General features: G+C 38.0%; 2 protein-coding genes across 4 annotated transcripts; one reads left to right on the top strand and one right to left on the bottom strand.

Annotated features, from left to right (window-relative positions):
• The first annotated feature begins 4,320 nt into the window (after positions 1 to 4,320).
• On the top strand, positions 4,321 to 15,531 carry LOC111008215 (DNA polymerase V family). Of its 2 annotated transcripts, none has more exons than XM_022280845.2 (9): positions 4,321 to 4,457; positions 4,629 to 5,231; positions 6,010 to 6,135; positions 6,236 to 6,433; positions 8,487 to 8,714; positions 8,824 to 9,948; positions 10,230 to 10,517; positions 11,660 to 12,104; positions 14,078 to 15,531. In XM_022280845.2, exons 2-9 carry the CDS (start codon positions 4,656 to 4,658, stop codon positions 14,923 to 14,925), a joined length of 3,834 nt encoding a protein of 1,277 aa, XP_022136537.1. In that variant the 5' UTR covers positions 4,321 to 4,457; positions 4,629 to 4,655; the 3' UTR covers positions 14,926 to 15,531. The 2 variants fall into 2 exon arrangements, with proteins under 2 accessions (XP_022136537.1, XP_022136539.1); XM_022280847.2 differs by having other exon boundaries at positions 4,343 to 4,482.
• Positions 15,532 to 16,183: 652 nt separating this feature from the next.
• On the bottom strand, positions 16,184 to 18,866 carry LOC111008367 (transcription factor GTE7). 2 transcript variants are annotated; one of them, XM_022281037.2, is made up of 4 exons: positions 17,227 to 18,866; positions 16,891 to 17,104; positions 16,660 to 16,800; positions 16,184 to 16,533 (listed from the first exon to the last, which is right to left on the bottom strand). In XM_022281037.2, the coding sequence occupies exons 1-3, from the start codon at positions 18,583 to 18,585 to the stop codon at positions 16,748 to 16,750; spliced, it is 1,626 nt and encodes a 541-aa protein (XP_022136729.1). In that variant the 5' UTR covers positions 18,586 to 18,866; the 3' UTR covers positions 16,184 to 16,533; positions 16,660 to 16,747. The 2 variants fall into 2 exon arrangements, with proteins under 2 accessions (XP_022136729.1, XP_022136728.1); XM_022281036.2 differs by having other exon boundaries at positions 16,660 to 16,806; positions 17,227 to 18,865.
• Positions 18,867 to 20,084: the final 1,218 nt, after the last annotated feature.

Genomic DNA, 20,084 nt, shown 5'->3' with positions numbered 1-20,084 from the left:
CAGCTGCCTACACATCTTACGGTTGTGTCCAACGTTTCCACATCGCCCGCATTTGTGTAACTGTCGGACTTCCCCGACTGATGGTATTCACACAGTTTGGCGACGTCCAACACGAGAAACAAATTTTGGTGGCTTAATCGTCTTCGACACGTATTCATCGAGTAAAATCTAATCTTCCTCATCTCCGAGTGGATACACGGATTCGACGTAACCAAGTATGAGGGTTTCGATTCGGTACCTATTGGAACCTAATGAATTCACTCTAATGTTTCGAAAAACTGCCTCATTAATGGCGTGAGAGAATGGAATCTCGAAATAGTCAAATTGTTTACATGTACAGGTCTTGCTATTCAGGTTGACACTTACCTTGGACGTACCATCATGCACTTTGAATTTGAACCGATCAATTGGCCTGACATGATGATATCGAGCTTATTCTGCCTCTTCTTTAAGAATATCATCTGCATATTTAGTAAGAATTGTTCCTCGACTAGAGGCAGCTGTCCGCCTCTCATAAAACCATTGTTGTAATAGAGCTCGACAATTTTCAGAGCTGTTATTGGCAAAGTACGAGCATGAACAAGTATCGCATTCATGGATTTGGCAAGATTTGAGGTCATTTGGTTATACCTCATTCCAGGTTGATATGCACGAGCCCACTTGTTGAATCTGATGTCTTCCAAATATTTATAGACTCTTGGGAATCCGGTTAGTTTGCCTCAATAGTAGCGAAACTTTGATACCATGAACACCTTTGCTACTTTATAGAAAAGTTTTTACATTCCCTCGTTTCTAAACCTCTCATTCAATTTCATCACTACATGATGCATACATGTGACGTGCGTTGCATCAGGAAACACCGTTACCATGGAGTTTGTGATACTTTGATGCCGGTCAAATACAAAAACCAAACCGTTTATGTCACCTATACAAATCTTAACCCGCTCGAAAAACCAAACCCTTGTACTTCCCCTTCAGATGTGCCCGTCAATCATAAGTATAGGTCGTATGCAACTTCCAAAACCCTTAATCGAGCATCCCAAGGTCATGAATGTGTACTTGAAGAATGTGTCGTCCTCCAATTTCATGTGGAAAACTGTTCCTTGATTCACGGTCTTCATAGCCTCTCTATACTTAGAGTATAGTACGACTCTTTAGGCAATCTCATCAATAGGCCTAATGCGACTTCTTTTGCTCACCATGCCTTTTCATATCGGACATTGACACCATAATTCTTTCGCATATCATTCATAATATCTTTAGGCTTGTAACGACAGCTGACCTCCTCAAAGTTGGACTTTATCAACTGACCCACCACCGAACTACCGGCTTGTCGATTGTCATGTGTAAGTGTCGGTCGTTCGCAACTATGATTCTCAGAAAATGTTGAGATGAGAAAGGTATCCGAACCTTTGATTCTTCTTGCACGTAGGGCCCATTTGCATCCCTCTTCCGTGCATGGTATAGATAATAGCTTTGTAGTAGATTTCTTAACATTGTACTCAGAATTCCTATTGATAGCAAAAACGTCCAGTTTAAATTGTAATTCATCATTAGATCGAAAAACACTACCAATTACAATGTCGTCAATAAAATCATCCTTATTACAAATTTTATCGATATGTTCTAAGGATGCATGCTGACTATTAGTAGTTGCACAAAGGACATTCCTACTTACAGACTGTAATTCAACAACAGGTGTTCTAGAGGATAGATCACTGCCACAAACTAGGTCATCAGATTCATTCCTTATTCTCAGTTTCTATGTAATCATCATCCTCATTCTCAGTTCCTATGTAACCATCATCCTCATCCTCATACTCATGGTCCTCATCACCTCCGACATCATCCCACTGACTGAAGTGTTCTTGTTCATCTTTGCCTAAATTGCATGGGACAACATTATCCGTCAATGGAGTCATAAATTGTACAGAAGATGGCGGGTTGACAGTACGTATAGGTGAGTGCATGTGATTTAGTGGGACAGAAGAATGAACATTTCGTTCTACTTGGCGTGGAAATGAAGCGAATGTTTCGGTTTAGGGATATAATGTATTATCATGTGAGTTACTACCATTATCTTGTCTTTCCTTTAGTATAACAGATACATACAAGGGCACTTGAAAGGGATGTAGAGGGCCCACAAGGTAAAACCACGAGCATATATTATGCAGCTCATCAGTGGATTTTTATTTCACGATAAATCTAACACATTAGTTCATCTCATGTTCCTTCTGCTACTGACTGATTTCGAGGAAGCTAGACGATATTCATGGGGTAGTGCATGCCTTGCATGGTTATATCGAGAACTCTGTCGGGCTAGTCGAGCTGATGCCCTGGATATAGCAGGTCCGTTGATACTTTTACAAGTGTGGGCGTGGGATAGGTTTCCTACAATTGCTCCACAACACCATGTACTTACTCCTGAACAATATGTTGGACGTCCTCTCAGTGCACGGTACATTAATTTCAATTTATTTATATGTGATTTTTAAATTATATGTAACTGAATAAGTTTTACATAATGCAGATGGAATGAAGTTTTGATAGCTTCTGAACAATCTACAAACATGTTGGTTCAATATCGAACATGTTTTGATCGACTTAAGCCCAACGAGGTATATTACTTAGAAATAAATAATTATAATTAACTTAATAATAATATTAATTCTTATTTATTAATGATTTCAGATTATCTGGACACCGTACAATCACGACATTATGACTCTATTACCTGAATATTGTCATAATGGGCGAGATATTTGGTTGACTTCAAGCCCTCTTATATGTTTTCATATTATCGAGTGGCATCTACCGAATCGAGTGTTGCGACAATTTGGACTTTTACAGAATAAACCATCATATTGTAATACTGACACGAGTCTACATCACATCGACCTACGAGGAAAACATGATCACAATTGGCAACGTCAACATGCAGCATATATATCACTATGGCGTCAGCGTCGTGAACGGTGTGCATTTAGTGATGTGACAGATATGCCGGCCGTGTCAGATGATTATCAACAGTGGTATGATTCTATTACAATAAAGTATATCACACGTGAATCTACTTATCACGGTTACATGGTTAGTATTATATTTCTTATATTTTTTAATTACAAATTTAAATCAAATTTAATATTAATAATTATTATATCAATTACAGGATTCTTTTATTAGCAATGTACAGAATTTTGCAATACAAGAAAATCTACCTGTATTAAAAACAATGTGTGATACTTGCATTAGCATAACTGAATCAAATTCAGTTTATCCAAGAGTAGCTTCAAACTTCGAAATGAGGCGTCCTCGTCGTAGGCGCAATCAAGCACAACCAAATGAAGAAGTTCAAGAAGAAGTACAAGAAGCTGAACAAGTTCAGGAACAAAATGAAGATGCTATAGGAGATGAACAGATTATGAATACTCCTATACAATCACATTTTCTAATGATTCCTACACCAGGAGTTCATTTAGACACCGCATATACTTCAGTTCTTCAACCTGACCCATCACTTGTTCAACAAGAACCTCGTCGTGGACGTCGCGTATGAAGACCACGACAATGTGGTACATGATTATCTATATTTTGTAATATGTTTAAAAGTTTAAGACAGGTTTTTGTATCGAATATGTTTTAAAACTTTTATCCAAAAGTAGCTTTTAGTTTAATTTTAGAACTTTAAACTTTAATCACATTTTAATCAAAATTTAAAATATAATAACAAAAATTAAAATAATTAATTGCATCTTAATTAAAAATTTCGCAATATTAATAAAATAGATTCTGCAATATTAATAAAAGTAACAATAAAAAAATATGAAAACTCAATAGTAATAAAATTAATTTTGCAATATTAATAAAAGTAATAATAAAAAATATATATGAAAACTCACCAAAAAAAAGGTGAAAAATGTTTGGAACTTCAGCGGAAAAAAAAAGAAGAAAAATGTGTGGAAGTCGCGTGCGTTGGGTGCGATTTCCGTGGAAGTCGCGTGCATCGGCTGTGAAGTCGCGTGCGTTGGCTGCGACTGTTGGAAGTCGCGTGCGTTGCCTGCAACTTCCGTTGGAAGTCGCGTACACTTCCACGTCAATAACACCTCACCCGTCACATAGACAATCCAAGTTGCACGGAAGTAGCGTCCATTGTATGCGAGGTTTGATCCCTCCTTTGATCTAACCTATTTTTGTCAATAGTTTCAAAAACCTAAATTACTTTTGTATTTATTTATTTAATTTACATCTATTTAGTTATTATTTTTAAATTAACATTATTTTTGTAATTTCTTTTTAAAATGTCATTATTTTAAAACTTACCCTCTTCCCATCCCAAACCCTAATTTTCTTCTTTCTTCTTCTTCTTCTTCTTCTTCTTTCTTTCTTCTTCTTCCTTCTTCTTCTACTTCTGCCGTTTCTTCTTCTTTCTTCTTCTTCTGCCGCTTTGAGAACGTACGGTGAGTCAAAAATCCCTATATTTCAGTAAGCACCACTGTTTTAGTAAAATACCAGTTAAAGTGACTGTTACTTCTTTGAAGTTTGATCCGCGCATTCTTAAAATTTCCAGTTAATTTTATATGTTCTTATAGTGACTGTTACTTTTTTCATCTGTTTATTATTAATACCAGAAAGTATCAAGATAGTTCTTTTGCACAATGGGTAGTAAAAAGAGAAGCTCTAACTCAACAGATGGAATGGAGATCCAGTTAGATACATTAATGGGTGACAATAGTGCTGTTTCAAAATCCTTAAAGAAAAAATTGAAGAAGGATAAGCAGGAAGATGGGGATGTTAATACCCCCTCTTCTACCACTCCTGATTCTGAGAAACCCATGGAGAGAAAAAAGAAAAGAAAAACATTCGACAAAGAGAGAAAGCGAGCTATTTTGGAAAGTGGAGAGTCCAAGGAAAAACAAATTAGTGTTAACTGTAAAGCTGATGAGACTAAGCCGTCTTCTGTGTCTGTTTCAAGCAGTGGTCTCCCTGAATTTCATATTAGTGTTTTCAAGGACTTGGCATCTGCTGACATTTTTGTGAGAGAATCAGCTGCAGAAGCTTTGGCAACTGAGCTGCTAAAGGTTCAAGAAGCATATGACAAAATCGAAAATAAGGATTTGGTTGAGGGTGGGTTAAAACTGGAAGCTGAGAAGGATGATGGCTTGGATAATTGTGCACCATCTGTTAGGTATGCTGTACGTAGACTGATTCGAGGCATGTCTTCTTCAAGAGAGGTATGTATTGATGCTCGGAAGCATCATTGGTAGTACCTTTTTAGTAGTATAGTAAGTGGATAACATTCCAGGCTATCTTCACAAATTTCAAGGTTCTAGGCCAATGCAAAAAATGAATTCAATTTCTGAAATATAAAAAAATAGTTAGTATTTAAATGAAATGTTATTTCAAAAGCAGATTTTATAACAATAACTGTTGGAACAAAAAATTCAATGATGAAATTAACTATTACAAATTTTTATGCTCAAACTCAAAAGTAGAGTTAGCGTGCATTGATTTTCTCATATTAGTCTTGACCTAGGTTTTAGCTGTGTCATTGAGTTCTAAAAATGATCATCTCATATTAGTCTATTTATTAATCGTAACAAAATTATCTGACAGATGTACGTGGATGACATCATTTTCCTTGCTATGTCTTGGTGTATATTATCTCCCCTTTTTCATTATTATCATATTGATTCACTTTTGTCCATTTGGAGAAGTTTCTTGTAACTTCACACATCAATGAATTTGTTTCTTACCAAAGAAATAATAATAATAATAATCGTATCAAAATGCTATTGGTTCTTTCGAAAAATCACATGGTTTTTAGGTTGTTTTCTGTGTCTTCAATGGACATCATGCTCTAGGATGCACATCTTTTCCTCACGTCCTTTGTTTGTCCTGAAACTCATGCCGTCTCTGGTTGACAAAATATTGGATGATTCTGTTGGTTATTTCTTCCATGTGATGCAATCCTAACTTTTCACCTATGTTTGCTATGAACTGCAATTGCAGTGTGCTAGACAGGGTTTTGCCTTAGGATTTACTGCATTGATAGGCACACAGTCCAACGTCAAGGTGGACTCATTGCTGAAACTTATAGTTAATATGTTAGAGGTTTCTTCATCGATGAAGGGCCAGGTAAACAACAGTTGATGTATTCTATCAGGCTATAATATGGTTGCTGCGTTCTGGTTAAATCTTTTTTCTGTTGCTTGATCCCTTCTTGATGGTGATGCAGGAAGCGAGGGACTGTCTTTTGGGTCGCTTGTTTGCTTATGGTGCTCTTGTCCACTCGGGAAGACTAGCTGAAAAATGCTCTTCTGATATAAACAGTTCACATGTTAAGGAGATCACCGGTGTTCTTATATCTCTTGCAGCTAAAAAACGTTATCTGCAAGAGCCCGCTGTTTCAATTATTGTACAATTGATAGAAAAGGTATATTGTCTATTTAATGATATACTCTTCCTTGAAGTTCTATCAAGTTTATAGATCAAGCCCTATCATCTAGGGGACACTTCTTTTTTATTATTTTAAATTAAGGAGCACATGGACTTCTTAACAATGATTAGGAAAAAATATTTCTTTTAATGAGAAATGCTGTACTTGTTTTTCTGTAAGCATATAATTTTGAATAGTGATATTATATTCTAAATTCATTTAAAAAATATTCTACATTTAATTTTCATAGATGTTAATTTTTGTATCCATGGGATACTTTAGGAATAATTTTATTTGGTTTCCATTTCGTTTATGAATGCATGGAATAAGTCTATACATGATCTATAGAATTATAAAATTGGCTTCATTGACCAAGTATTTTTTTTTTTGATTAATTTGCCTATCTTGGTGCTTCTCAATCAAAGATGATTGTATAGAGTAACTTTTGGGTGGCCACCATTTCAATGGTGTGTTAAGGTTCTTAACATTTAGCTTTTAAAGGTCTTAAAATGAACTGTTCATTCATATAGCAAATATTAATATAAGTTTCAATGAAACCAAAAGTGGCGTAATAAACCTTGCTGGCCAAGTGGTCATGGTGTTTCTTGCAGGAGCCCGACTCTGTGGTGTAGGGTCATAGTAAGTATGATCCTCATCCCTTTGATTCAGTGACAAACGGGGGTTCTAAAGGCACCTCCATGAATCTGTGGATAACTATTTCTCTGGCTTCCCATCCTTTCCTCATTCGTTCATTGTTTGATGGGGGATGAGAATGAAACCTACTTCTGAGTGGATAAGTGGTTGGAGGATAAGACTTTTTTGCTCCTTGTTTCCTCGCTTGTATCATCTTTCTTCCATGAGGGATTGATTAGTGGCTTCAGTTTTGCCTTCTCTGGGCAACGCTTCTTCCTTGGTTTTTTGGTTTCTGTCATCCTTGTTCTACGTTAGATCTTGTGGCCTTATTGTCCAAGTCGGGAGACTTCTGTTACTTCTTCATTTCTTCGCTTTGGAAGGTTAAGATTTCAAGGAATGTTAGATTTTTTGTGTTGGATTGCATTACGGAGCATTCTTCTTTCTTGATAGGGCTATAGTGTTGTATTCTTTGTAGTTTGTAGGGGTTTCATTATCATCTCCTATGGTCTTGTCAGTTTGGATCCTCTGTTTTGGATTGTTTGTTTTAGGCGTTTTGAGTTTGATTTGTTCGCTCTAGAGTGTGTAGTTCAATGTTGGAGGAGGTTCTCCTTCACTCTTCGTTTTGGGATAATGGGCATTTTTTGTGGTGTGTGGGTTTTTTTGTTGTTCTGTGGGGGCTATGGAACGAGAGAAATAACAGGATTCTTAAAGAAGTCAAGAGATCTTAGGAGGAGTTTTGAGCTCTTGCTCGGTTTCATATTTCTCTTTGGGCCTCAGAGCCAAAGATTTTTGTAATTACCCCTCAGGGTTGATCTCGTTAAATTGAAGCCCCTTTTAAAGTTGGTTCATTTTATTGGGCGGTCTTTTTGTATGCCCTTTTCTATTCTTTCATTCTTCTCAATTAAAGCATGACTTGTCATTAAAAAAACCCTGAAAAGCTACTCTGAAGAACATATGGAAAAAACTTGACCATATATAACTTATTAAGAAAATGACTTGTTATCATGTCTGTTTTGTGTGTGTATATACTTTTGATTTTTTTTTAGAATGCCAATTGGGGCATCTTTTTGTTTGCTCATTTGGCCTTAAATGGGTGGGTGGATGAACCACTCTTCTTTTTGTATTTTTGTTAAATTGTAATGGCTCATTAGTTTTTATGTTTCACATGATGCAAAATGAGATTTACCTTATTTATTTATTGAATGGGTGATTCGATTTTTCCTAGAATTAATTTTATTTTTGGAAATGATATAAGGATACCAAAATGGCTGTAAATGTGTTGGTGTTTGCTTGCTGTTTTTCTTCTGTCATGTAGGACAATTTTGCTCATGCCTGTACCTAATTGGTCTTTATTTAACGTTTCTTTATTGCAACTCAATTATTGTTTCTTCATGAAAATGGTGTTACGGTTTTGTAGATGACACCTGAGGTGGTGTTGAATAACGTGCTTGAAGCTCCAGGAATTCGAGAGTGGTTTGAAGCAGCTACTGAAGTTGGGAACCCAGATGCATTGCTGTTGGCTTTAAAATTACGAGAAAAGATTTCTGCTGATTGTCCATCATTGGTTAAGCTTCTACCAAATCCATTCAGTCCTAGCAGATTTTTTGCTGTTGATCATTTGTCATCCCTCGCCAACTGTCTGAAGGTGCTTTCTTGGAAGTATCCATCTACTTACCCGAATAATATTTATATTGTGATAAAAATTTAAGAAGTGGATCACCGACTTTTGTCTTTTTGTGCATGATATTTGGCAGGAGTCTACTTTTTGCCAGCCAAGAATTCACAGCATATGGCCTGTTCTGCTAAACATTCTGTTGCCAGATTCAGTTTTGCAAACTCAAGATGCATCATCAATTTCAACCTCTTTGAAGAAGCATAAAAAGAATCGTAAAAGTGGCTCTTCTGAAGAGGAAATTTTGATAAATTTCCAAAATTTTTTTGAAGTTGTAGTTGAAGGATCACTTCTGCTATCATCTCACGACCGCAAGCACTTGGTGTTTGATGTTCTACTGCTTCTCCTGCCAAGACTGCCAGCAAATTTTGTGCCTGCTATGCTGTCATATAAAGTAGTTCAGTGTCTGATGGACATACTTTCAACTAAGGATTCTTGGTTGTATAAGGTTGTGCAGAATTTTCTGAAAGAATTATCTGAATGGGCACTGCATGATGATGTCAGAAAAGTTGCTGTGATTGTGGCGTTACAGAAGCACAGTAATGGAAAGTTTGATTGCATTACACGAACAAAAGCAGTCCAAAATTTGATGTCCGAGTTCAAAACAGAAACGGGTTGCATTCTGTTTATTCAGAACTTGATGAACATATTTGTGGATGAAAGTCGAACATCAGAAGAACCTTCAGATCAAAGTCAAACAACTGATGACAACTCAGAGGTTGGTTCTGTTGAGGATAAAGACTCTATTGGAACAATGGGGAACTCTGATTTTTTGAGAACTTGGATTATAGAATCTCTACCATGTATGTTGAAACACTTGAAGCTGGAACCTGAGGCAAAATTCCGGGTGCAGAAAGAAGTTTTGAAGTTTCTAGCTGTTCAGGGATTGTTCACTGCATCTCTTGGCACAGAAGTGACATCTTTTGAATTGCAGGAGAAATTTAAGTGGCCAAAAGCTCCCACATCTAGTGCTCTTTGCATGATGTGTATTGAACAACTGCAGCTGTTACTGGCAAATGCTCAGAAGGGAGAGGGATCTCATGGTTTGGGTAATGGTCTTGAGCCAAATGATCTTGGTTCTTATTTTATGAGGTTTCTTGGTACTTTGCGCAACATTCCTTCGGTTTCTCTTTTTCGTCGCCTAAGTAATGAGGATGAAGACGCATTAAAAAAACTGCAAGAGATGGAAACCAGGTTATGGAGAGAGGTAACTTTTTACCTTTAATAAATTTTTAATTTAATTAATATTAATTGTAAGCTAGTTATACTTTGTGTACAATGTTGAGTTATGTAAACAATCGAATTGGGGGACATGTTTGAAATTTTTAATTAGAGTTGTTGAAATGGTCCAAATTTTTTTTTAACCAGTCTAAAACTCCTATATTATATTGTGTATCAAAGACTAATACTTTTCCTTTAAATTTGAAAATCAACATGCAATTTTGTAAATGTTAATTTATTCATTAATAAACATTGCTTTGGTGTCAGGAAAGGAATTACGGGTTAAGTGCCGATGCAAACAAATTACATGCACTAAGGTACTTGCTCATCCAGTTGCTTTTGCAAGTGCTCCTTCGACCAGAGGAATTTACTGAGGCTGCAACGGAACTAATTATATGTTGTAAGAAGGCCTTTTCTTCTGCTGATCTACTTGGCTCGTCTGGAGATGATGAGGTAGATGGTGATGGAACACCCCAGTTAATGGATGTTCTTGTTGACACATTGCTTTCATTGCTGCCACAATCTTCAGCACCCATGAGGTCTGCTATTGAGCAGGTGTGTACATTGCGGAATGTCGCAAATTGTGTATACATTAGTGTTAAGAAACTGTTATTTTCACATCAATCTCTATTTGTGCATTTTCTGATTTTAAGTAGCACATCCTGTTTAAAGCTTGGGACAGCCTGGTTGGCAAGAGCTTGGGTTCTTGGTCATAGTGGCTTAGAGGTCTCAAGTTCGAATCTTCCAGTGAGCTTAATACCAAAAACCCTTAATGTCTCCTAGGTCTAGACCTTGGGGCAGGCGTGGATGCCTTTGGGTATAGGGATGCAAAGCTCCGACTCCCCGTTATCAAAAAGGAAAAAAAAGCATCCTCTTGAAAAAAATTGGCATTGCTGTTGTTAATTATAGTCCTAAAGTCTTTTTATTTTATTTGCTTCTCTTTGGAGTGCTACTTTATGGATTTCTGTGATACTCCCCTTCAATTATTTCTTGCAAGTGGAATACGTAGTTGAAATTCTTCGGTAGCTTTTGTAAATTGTCTCATCTATGCAATTTTTTCTTCTGAAAGAACTATGCAATTTTTCTTCTGTTTTAGAAGGCTTTACCTCATTTAGGCGTGTGCTTTGTGTGAATAGTGAGTGCTAGCTTCTTTAATACTTTTTTAACACTAATGATTTTCTTTTCTTTATTTTCTCACTCATTAGGTCCTGTCCTTCTCTTTCGAATATATTTTCTTCTCTCACTTTCTTCCCCTAATAATAGATCTATTAATTCTGCCTTCTTTTTACTAGCAACTTTAGGTATTTGAAGTATTAAAGTTTACATTATTCATAACTTTTTCCTTGGTATATCATTTAAAGTTACGTTCACACAAGTTGCATGCTCACACACACACACACTATGTGCTCTATATGATCAACTTATCTGTTTTATGTCTTGCTCCATGCATCTTAATGCACTTTATATTTTTTTAAAATACACTGGTGCATTGGATCTCTTGCTATCATATTTTCCTGCCAGCCTTGTGGTGTAAACTACCTGTGTCTTTATCTATATTTAGGATTTATCTCTCCTTGATTTGCATAACGTGATGTAAAAAATCAGTCGATGGGAAATTATTGAATTGAATAGGTTAGCATTATCGTTGGCACATGCATTCCTTAGAGAATCTAACTATAGCTAGACTTGTCTTGTAGGTTTTCAAGTATTTCTGTGGTGATATCACTGATGATGGGCTGATAAGAATGTTAAGGGTTGTTAAGAAAAATCTGAAACCCTCTAGACATCACAATGCAGAGGATGAAGATGATGAGGATGAAGATTTTCTTGATGTTGAAGAAGATGAGGAAATTAATCAAGCTGAAGCTGGTGGTGACTCAGGTGATAGTGATGAACATACAGATGAATCTGAAGCCATTGATAGAGTTGGAGAAGTAGGCCAAGAACTTTCTGACAGTTCTGATGATTCTGAATCTGATGGAGGAATGGATGATGATGCAATGTTCCGAATGGATTCTTATCTCGCCCAAATTTTCAAAGAGCGAAAAAGTCAGGCTGGGAGTGAAACTGCCCAATCACAGCTTATGCTATTCAAGCTTCGCGTTCTGTCACTTCTGGAAATTTACTTGCATGAAAACTCAGGTGTGTTACTTGTGATTGGATCTTCTAGGACCTTTGCAGATGCAATTTAAAATTTAAATGGTTACATTTATTGTAGGATTTAGAAGAGATGAAGAAAATATTGACTACGTTAGACACTTTAATAGAGTTGTTATTTCACAACTATGATGCTTCCTAGTTCCTGACGACCCAACAATATCTAGGCTTACATAATAAATAAGCCTCCAGAAAACTAGACCAATATAATGGTACTTCATTTACCCACTTCTAACTATGTGTCTGGAGAACACCCACATTGGGATTAGCTTCCATCACAATTACTTTTAGCAGGATCCTCTTTCTTAATTCTTAATTTAGGGAAGATCAAGTTCTTTGAATTTATTCTGAGAGCCTCTACTTTATTCCTTGGCCTCTATTTAGGTAGGCTCCTCTTGTGAAAAAGCACCATGATCTGTGACCTCCCTTCCAATTGATATTGGGAGTTAGATAAAGTTGTACTCCCGATATCAATGAAGCTGAAATAATCCTTAGACCTTAATCAATGGTTTCAGGTAGTTAGAGCCCAATTTACAATCAACAATGCCACCACAAGGATTGTCAATGAAAGAAAAAGCTCCTTTCTTTGAGAAATCACCTTGAGCTGGCACCTCTCTTCCACATAGATATCTGGAGTTAAAGAAAGATGTTATCTGCACTGCACCATGGACACTGTCACACTAGGAAGGTGGAATTGTAACTTCTGTTGGAATGAAACCCAAATAATTTCCATGGACTTTAATGAATAATTTCAGGCAGTTAAAGCACAATCCACAAAACCATCAAAAGCATTGCCAATGAAAAAGATTGTTCCCAGGTTCAAGGAAGGCTTCCTTCATTGACTGTAGCATTGTACAAGGATGAAAGTGTAACCAAATATTTCCCATGAATGATTATGTTCCATCTTTGAGATTTATTGTAGAGGTTTCCAATTAATGACCAGCTTTAATGCATAACATAGCTGGCCTCATCTCTGTTGCTGCATTTGAGAATAACCGTGTTAGCCTGCAACATGTTGATACAGCAGTACTCACTAACCAACTCTTCTCATCGTCATCAAAATCTTGAACTTCTAATAAAAGTTCCTTCTTCTATAACTGTAGTCTTTTCCACTCAACCATACGAGGATTCAACTGTGGATTAAGTGATGTCGTTCCTTTTTTTTCCTTCTACCATATTTCTTTGGGTCCTAATCTCTTCTTCTTCAAACAATCTGAAACAAGAAAGTTGCAAGCTTTGGCCCTCTTCAAATGGAGGGGAGAAGCCGGTAGCTGTTGTCTCTTTGGAGGGCTCCAAGGCGTATGGGGAGATCTCTTGGGTGAATTCAGATCTCCTTTCCTTATTAAGAAACTTTTCTACCCTTTTCTGCCATCTTTCATTGGGATGGTTAAATTTTACATTCCTCCAATTGCTGCTATCTTCGTAACTTCTACAAAGGCCTCTCTTTCGGTTGTGTATTTATGTACCAAGGCTCATTGTTTTTCCTTTTAATACGTCTTGGATATATGGAGGTTGTTTCGATAGAGTTTAGATGTTCCAGAACTCCACATAACCAAGCAACTGCTGCAAGCCCCGCACAGATGCTGAAATCTTCATTTCAGTCCCTTGAGAGAGTCCATCAAAGCTGACTTGGAACATAACTTTGTTTTTAGTCCATTCAAAACTTTTTTGTAACTATTTTTTCTTAATCACCAACTGTTGGGACTCTTATTTTTTTTCCCGTCTGTTGGTTAGTCCTTTGTTTTTCTGTTGGTCCTTTTCTATATTTTCATTTATCTTAAAGGAAGCTGGTTTTTTCAATTATTCTGCTTTAAAAAAAGTAAAAAACCTTGGACTTGGACATCGTTCCATTTTACTCCAGTATTTTGTAAGTAATTTATTTTCAATATCTCCATTTGTCGTGGAGTAATTATATTTTTTTAGTTTTCTGAACTTTGTTTTTTTGGTTCGTGGCACAGGTAAGCCACAGGTTTTGTTAGTGCTCTCAAATCTGGCTCAAGCGTTAGTTAGCCCACATACAACAGAAGGTAGCGAACAGTTGGAACAGCGGATATGGGGAATTTTGCAAAAGAAGATTTTCAAAGCAAAAGACTACCCAAAGGGAGAAGCCGTTCAAATGTCAATGCTTGAAAATTTGCTGGAGAAGAACCTAAAGTTGGCATCAAAACCATTTAAGAGAAAGAAATCTGCTGCAAACTTATCGAAAAAGAAGCAGTCGGTATCACGGAATCATCACAAGATGATCACTTCCCTGGGTCAGAATTCATCATTTTGGATTCTTAAGATTATTGATGCTAAAAAATTGTCCAAGCCAGAACTACAGAAAGTGTTCGATATTTTTGATAGAGTTTTGGTGGATTATTTTCATAGTAAAAAGTCTCAGATTAAGGCCGAATTTTTGAAAGAGATAATTAGAAGAAGGTCATGGGTTGGGCATCATCTGTATGGTTATCTTCTGGAGAGATGCATTGATACAAATTCAGAGTTTCGGCGAATTGAAGCGCTAGATCTAGTAATCGAGACAATAAAATCATCAATTTCTTCTGAAAATGGACAGCATGTGGCAAAGGAATTGATGGAGAACTTTATGCATGAACTATGCAATTTGATAGAGGAGTTATTGACAAATATGCCAGAAAAGCAGGCACGGCGAGCTGATGTACGAAAGTTTTGTGGCAAGATTTTCCAATTCGTATCCTCTCTTAACATTAACAAGTCTTTTGTTACAAGCTTAGCTCCCGAAGCTCTTGCTGTATGTGAATCTCAACTTGGCGAGCAGTTCAGTAAATTGAAGCATTGTGAATGATAGCGTAGTAAGGCTAAAACTGAAGGTTTTTCACCCTCATTTATGCTCTATTCTTGTGAACTTTCATCCAGTCCTAGACCAGAGAAGAATAGCAAGTTTCTGGTGAATCCACTTATTTGGGCTTCAAAATGAAGCAAAATTTTCACATGCAGTTTGATGGATGGAGGAAAGATTTAGTTGAACTCTGTCCTTCGAATGAAGGTTCAGAATTCTGCTTCCAGGAAAAGTTTTTTAGGGGTTTACTCAAACAACCTTCTACCGGTTATGACCTGACGCAGGCGTTTACTGGTTTTCCCCAGATGGTTGTGGTATCATTCTCTCTTATTTTTAAACACAGTGATAAACACATAGAATATCTTATCTAGTTACGAACTTAATGTTGAAAAATTTTGATCAAATCTTGGGCAAGTTGTACGCTTCATTGGTTAAAAATTTCTGTATTTTAGTATAGAAAGAATGATTAGGCTGATAATTTTTGATGTCCTGTTTTTCTGCATTGTTTCTTTGCATTTGGCAGATAGGCAAAACAGTACAAGCAAGAAATTAGTTACTCTGAAGTTTTGGATAATATATTGTCTTTATATAGATTGATTTTTTGTAGCTGAAGTATTATAGGTTTATTGGCAATGGGAAGCAACTCAGATTGGCTAACTGCCAAAGCTGTGGAGCTTATCTTTTCAACCTTTTTTTTTAGTGTTTGATGTGTTGGACAGTTTTGTCCTTGTCCATGGGAGTCGTTTTTATTGGTTGATTGATCGTCAACAAAAGCCAGTTTTGTTCGAACTTTCCTATGATATTTATGATAAGTTTCTAGGTTTATTAAGAATTTTCATGTTCCAAGTTTTGATGTTTCAGGCTAATTTAAACTCATAACTTATTCACCAGAGACGTGTCAATTATCGTTGAATAGGTAAAATTTTTGAAAACTTAGTAACGAACATATCTTAATAAGTAATGGGACTTAAATTATGTATTCATTTGGTTTGTGAGTTGCATATAATATTTAATTTAAAATAAAGCAAACGGAGTTTAAATTTAAAATCATCTCAATAGGATAAGGACATCAACATCAACTTTGAAAAAAATACACCTGGGAAAGTTGCTTGAAAAGTAGTAGTGAGTCATGTTGCCAAAACAAAATATTCAAAGATTGAAAACTGAAACCAACCCACCTTGGGATCCTATTTTCAAATTCCAACACTATCAGATTCAAAAACCTATAAAATCATTCCTTAAATTACATGTTTTGACTGACCAGTAGAGAAACATATCTTCTTGTGTTTCCTTCCTTTGTATAAACACAAAAAATTCCAGTTCACCTCAAAAAACAGGAGATATATACAATCTGGGAAATCAACAAATGTGTTTGTTTATGTACAAGAAACCTTCTAAGAAAAAGAGGAAAAAAAAACAAACAAAAAAGAAAACTGGTTTCCTTCCACAGAATCTCTCTCCATCTAAGCTCGTGATATCTACAATTTCTTTTCCTTTGTTCTACTATCCTTTTCTCACATGAAAGCTCCTTCCTCGATCAAGGAATGACACGCAAAGTGAAAAGGTCCAAAGTTCCAAAATCCTCTCTTTTTCATCAGCAGCCACAATTCACGTCTGAAAGTCATTACCCAGGAAAATTAAGATCGTGATGAACCCACATTCGCTTTTCCTCAGACATGATGAAGAATAAACAATGAAAGGCAACAAGAAAAAGCTGGAAAAGCTGGTTCTTCATCATACCTCAGAATTTAGTTTAACTGAAGGCCCCTGTTCAGAAAGCTGTTAGCTCCACGTTTGAGTAGTTTCTATCCAATGAAAATGCCCACACCTATGATTGGCCATCGCCATCTGAATCACTGTCGGAAGAGCTCCCTTCTGAATCTGAACCTACAAGAGAATTGAAAACAATTGAGAATGACAGAAGAAGATTTTCTCTATGACTCAGGATCACAAACTTGATAATAGTCATACCACTGGACGAGGAAGAATCATCACTCCCAGAACTACTTGAGCTTTCAGAACTACTACTAGCATGAGCAGCTGCGTCTCTGTCAATTACTACGGGAGGGAAACCACCCATTGGCATCATCTCATCCCCAATGTCCACATCTTCCTCACCCACGTCCCCTTTTCTTGCCTTCTTCGCCTCTGTTTTAACCTCATTTATCTCATTTGCAGATGATGTCTACCAAAAATAACAGAAAAACAGAGAAAATCCCATCAGCTAAACCAGCAATATGGCAAAATGAAAGCAAATAAAGTGTACCCATTAGCAAGGACTATGTATTGTTGTGGATCGCTATTTACCTCATTCGCTTTACTCGAATCGGCATTTGCATTGTTATTGAAGAAAGGTTGCCGCTTGACCTTGCTCATCATTTTCTTCCAATTGGTCACCAGCCGGTCCAGTTCCCAGAGGGTCTCGGTATCTACTGCCTCAATGTCGAGCTCAATTTCATCCCCATCCTGCCTCAATTGTCCGCTCCTCCTCTTCACAATCTGTATGACCTGATCCATTTTCTCAGGAGGCAAACCCTGCAATCCAACTCCCAATCTGTGTTTCTCCTCCAAACTCATCTCCCGTTTGTTGGGATCCTTTGCCTTCGGCTTCGGCTGCCTCACAGGCTTTACCAGAGGGGCCCGCACCGGTGACGGGGTTCTAACTGGTGACTGTATCGAAGGTGGCTTCGATGAGCTTGATGGCACTCTTACTTCTTCTGATTTGTTGTCCCCATTTGAGTTGAAGTTCTCCTTACTATCCTGCTTCTTCTCCATCTCTATATCATTCCAAGAACTGGCTTGCAATTCTTCTTCAAACAGATCTGGCTGCTGCTTCAGTCCATCCAACTTCTCACTAACAGGGCGGAACAATTCCTCAAATTTCCCCAACCACTGCTCGGCCAGGATGTGGATATCATGACCCTTGGGATTGTAAATCATGGCATTGTTAAATGTTAACCTAACATCATCGGCAAAATCCAGGGGTGATTCATAAGAATTCTTTGCCAATTTAGATTTCACAGTCCCTAAATCCATAGGATGCTTAACAATATCATAGTAGTCATGGAGACCCAGCCCAATCACATCCACCGGCTTGTTGAAGATCATCCCGAACTTCTGCTTCATCAACTTGTTCAATATTTGAGAGCACGTCTTCATTAGATTTCCAACGTCCGACGAATCCAAGGTTCCAAAAGTAGGCGGCTGCAGCTGCGGCCGAGCCCGCTTAATCCCCTTCGTCTTGGAAGATTTCTTCAAATGATGATTACGGCCAAGACCAATGCCACCAGATTCAATGCGATTCTTGATTCGCCTCACTTGCTCAAGCTCGGCCACTAACCGTCTCTTGAGCTCAACCAAATCCTTCCCAGAACACGAAGCCACACTGAAACTCACATATTGGTTGTACTCGCCAGTGTTCGAAGATCCACGTTGACGATCGATGAAAGACGCGTCATCCGAGGGAGACAGAGTTGATACGTTCGCCAGTTCACCCATCTGAAAGTTGTTAATTTCCCCATTAATTTGCCTCTTTTTCAAATTAGGTTTAGATTTAGGGTTCGAGAACGGAACTCTTGCCATAAACTCTCCTCCTCCACCGCCGTTGCGTTTGCTCGCCGGCCAACTGGGTTCGTTGTTTCGATTCGCTAGAACAGCCGATGCCATGAAACACCTACCAACACCCCCAACAACGTCCCTAACAGAGTTCCGGTGAAGCTCCGGCCAGAATTAATTCCCACAGCAGAACAAATAATTCAACAAGAGAAGAAGAAGAAGAACAGAAGGCGGGAAAATTAAACTCCAGTGGCTTCCTCTTCTCCGCGCGAACCCACAAAAAAGAAAATTTCAAAACAAAACAAAAAATGAAATTTCTATAAGGAAACGGAAATTAGGGTTTGCGAAAAAACGCTTTCGCCCTAATTTCTGCGCGCGACGAACAATGACGAGGGTTGGGGGTGTTCTTAAAGGCGACCAGATCTACCCGTGAAAATTTCGGGCAGAACAGTGACCGTGGATGATGCTTCGCCTACTGATCTTGCGGTTCACACGCTGTGGCTTGCTGCCCGGTGGACTGACCGAATGAGCTGGAATGGACGGCAGATCTAGGGAGTTGTTCGCACGTGGCGAATTGTAAGGCGTTGGATGGTGGAATTGGTGATTAGACAAGTTGCATTTGAATTTGGGGTGAATGTGACGAGCATTTACGTTTCATGTTGGTGTGGGTCCCACGTGGGATGACGTGGAGGGACGCGTCCGGAACACTGCGGCGATGGGAAGGTCAATTCGGTAAATTCGTATGGGAAAGGACCGGGAAATATTCATTTCCGCAAAAAGAAAGGGTGTTATTCATTTGTTAAAAACACAAACAAGCATAGAGATTAGTATTAGGGTCAACGTTGGGCAGACTAAAAGCCCAGAAAATTAAATAAATTTGGGCCCAAAATGGCCCAACTGATTACCCAAAGCGGGTTGCACATTGTGCGGCTGGTTGTGCGGGAACAATCTCCACAGCCGCACAATAAGGGGCTGGGTGGGTCTTGCGCGGCCCACCGCCACAAGGGTGGTGGGCCCGTTTGGCCGCCAAGGTATCCCTGGGCACTTTTTTAAGCCCGTACCTATGTGGTGCGCTCTAGTTTTGTCATAGCGCGGGCCTCTCTTTGGCGCATCCATCGATTCTATTATAGGACGGAATATAATGCAAAATATGACTTTTCAAGAACTCGTTCACACTGTCATATCTCCTACAAATAGATAACTCATGATCTTTTAAGGTACGTCATTTTCTCTCAAGCCACTATTTATTTCTCTCTTCTTAAACTCGTATACCGACTTAAGCATCGGAGTATGGTAGGTTAGAACCATGCTGGCATCCACTCACCTTCTCTTAGGTTACGTTCGCCTCAACTTCCAAAGACAAGATCTTGTGAAGGCTATAAACTCTCTCAGTCTTCCAAATAACAAGATATCGTCTTTCCCCTATTCACAATTTATCGGTTCTCGGCTTCTCCTAGCTAGACCCAACATCTCCTTGATCACTTGGTGGTCGATCTGGTTCACCGACTCCCGATCTAACCAGCTTCCCTCCGGTGTTTATTCTCTTATTTTCTCTATCGTTGTAGATCTAAGCTCTTCCAACCTATGGATTAATCCTCATTCAATCACTT

Source organism: Momordica charantia (assembly GCF_013281855.1).
Source record: "Momordica charantia cultivar OHB3-1 chromosome 4 unlocalized genomic scaffold, Mcharantia_2.0 BLBB01000004.1, whole genome shotgun sequence".
Taxonomy (NCBI): Eukaryota; Viridiplantae; Streptophyta; class Magnoliopsida; order Cucurbitales; family Cucurbitaceae; genus Momordica; species Momordica charantia.
Note: the sequence above shows the minus strand (reverse complement) of the source record. Positions and strands in the feature narration are given on the sequence as shown.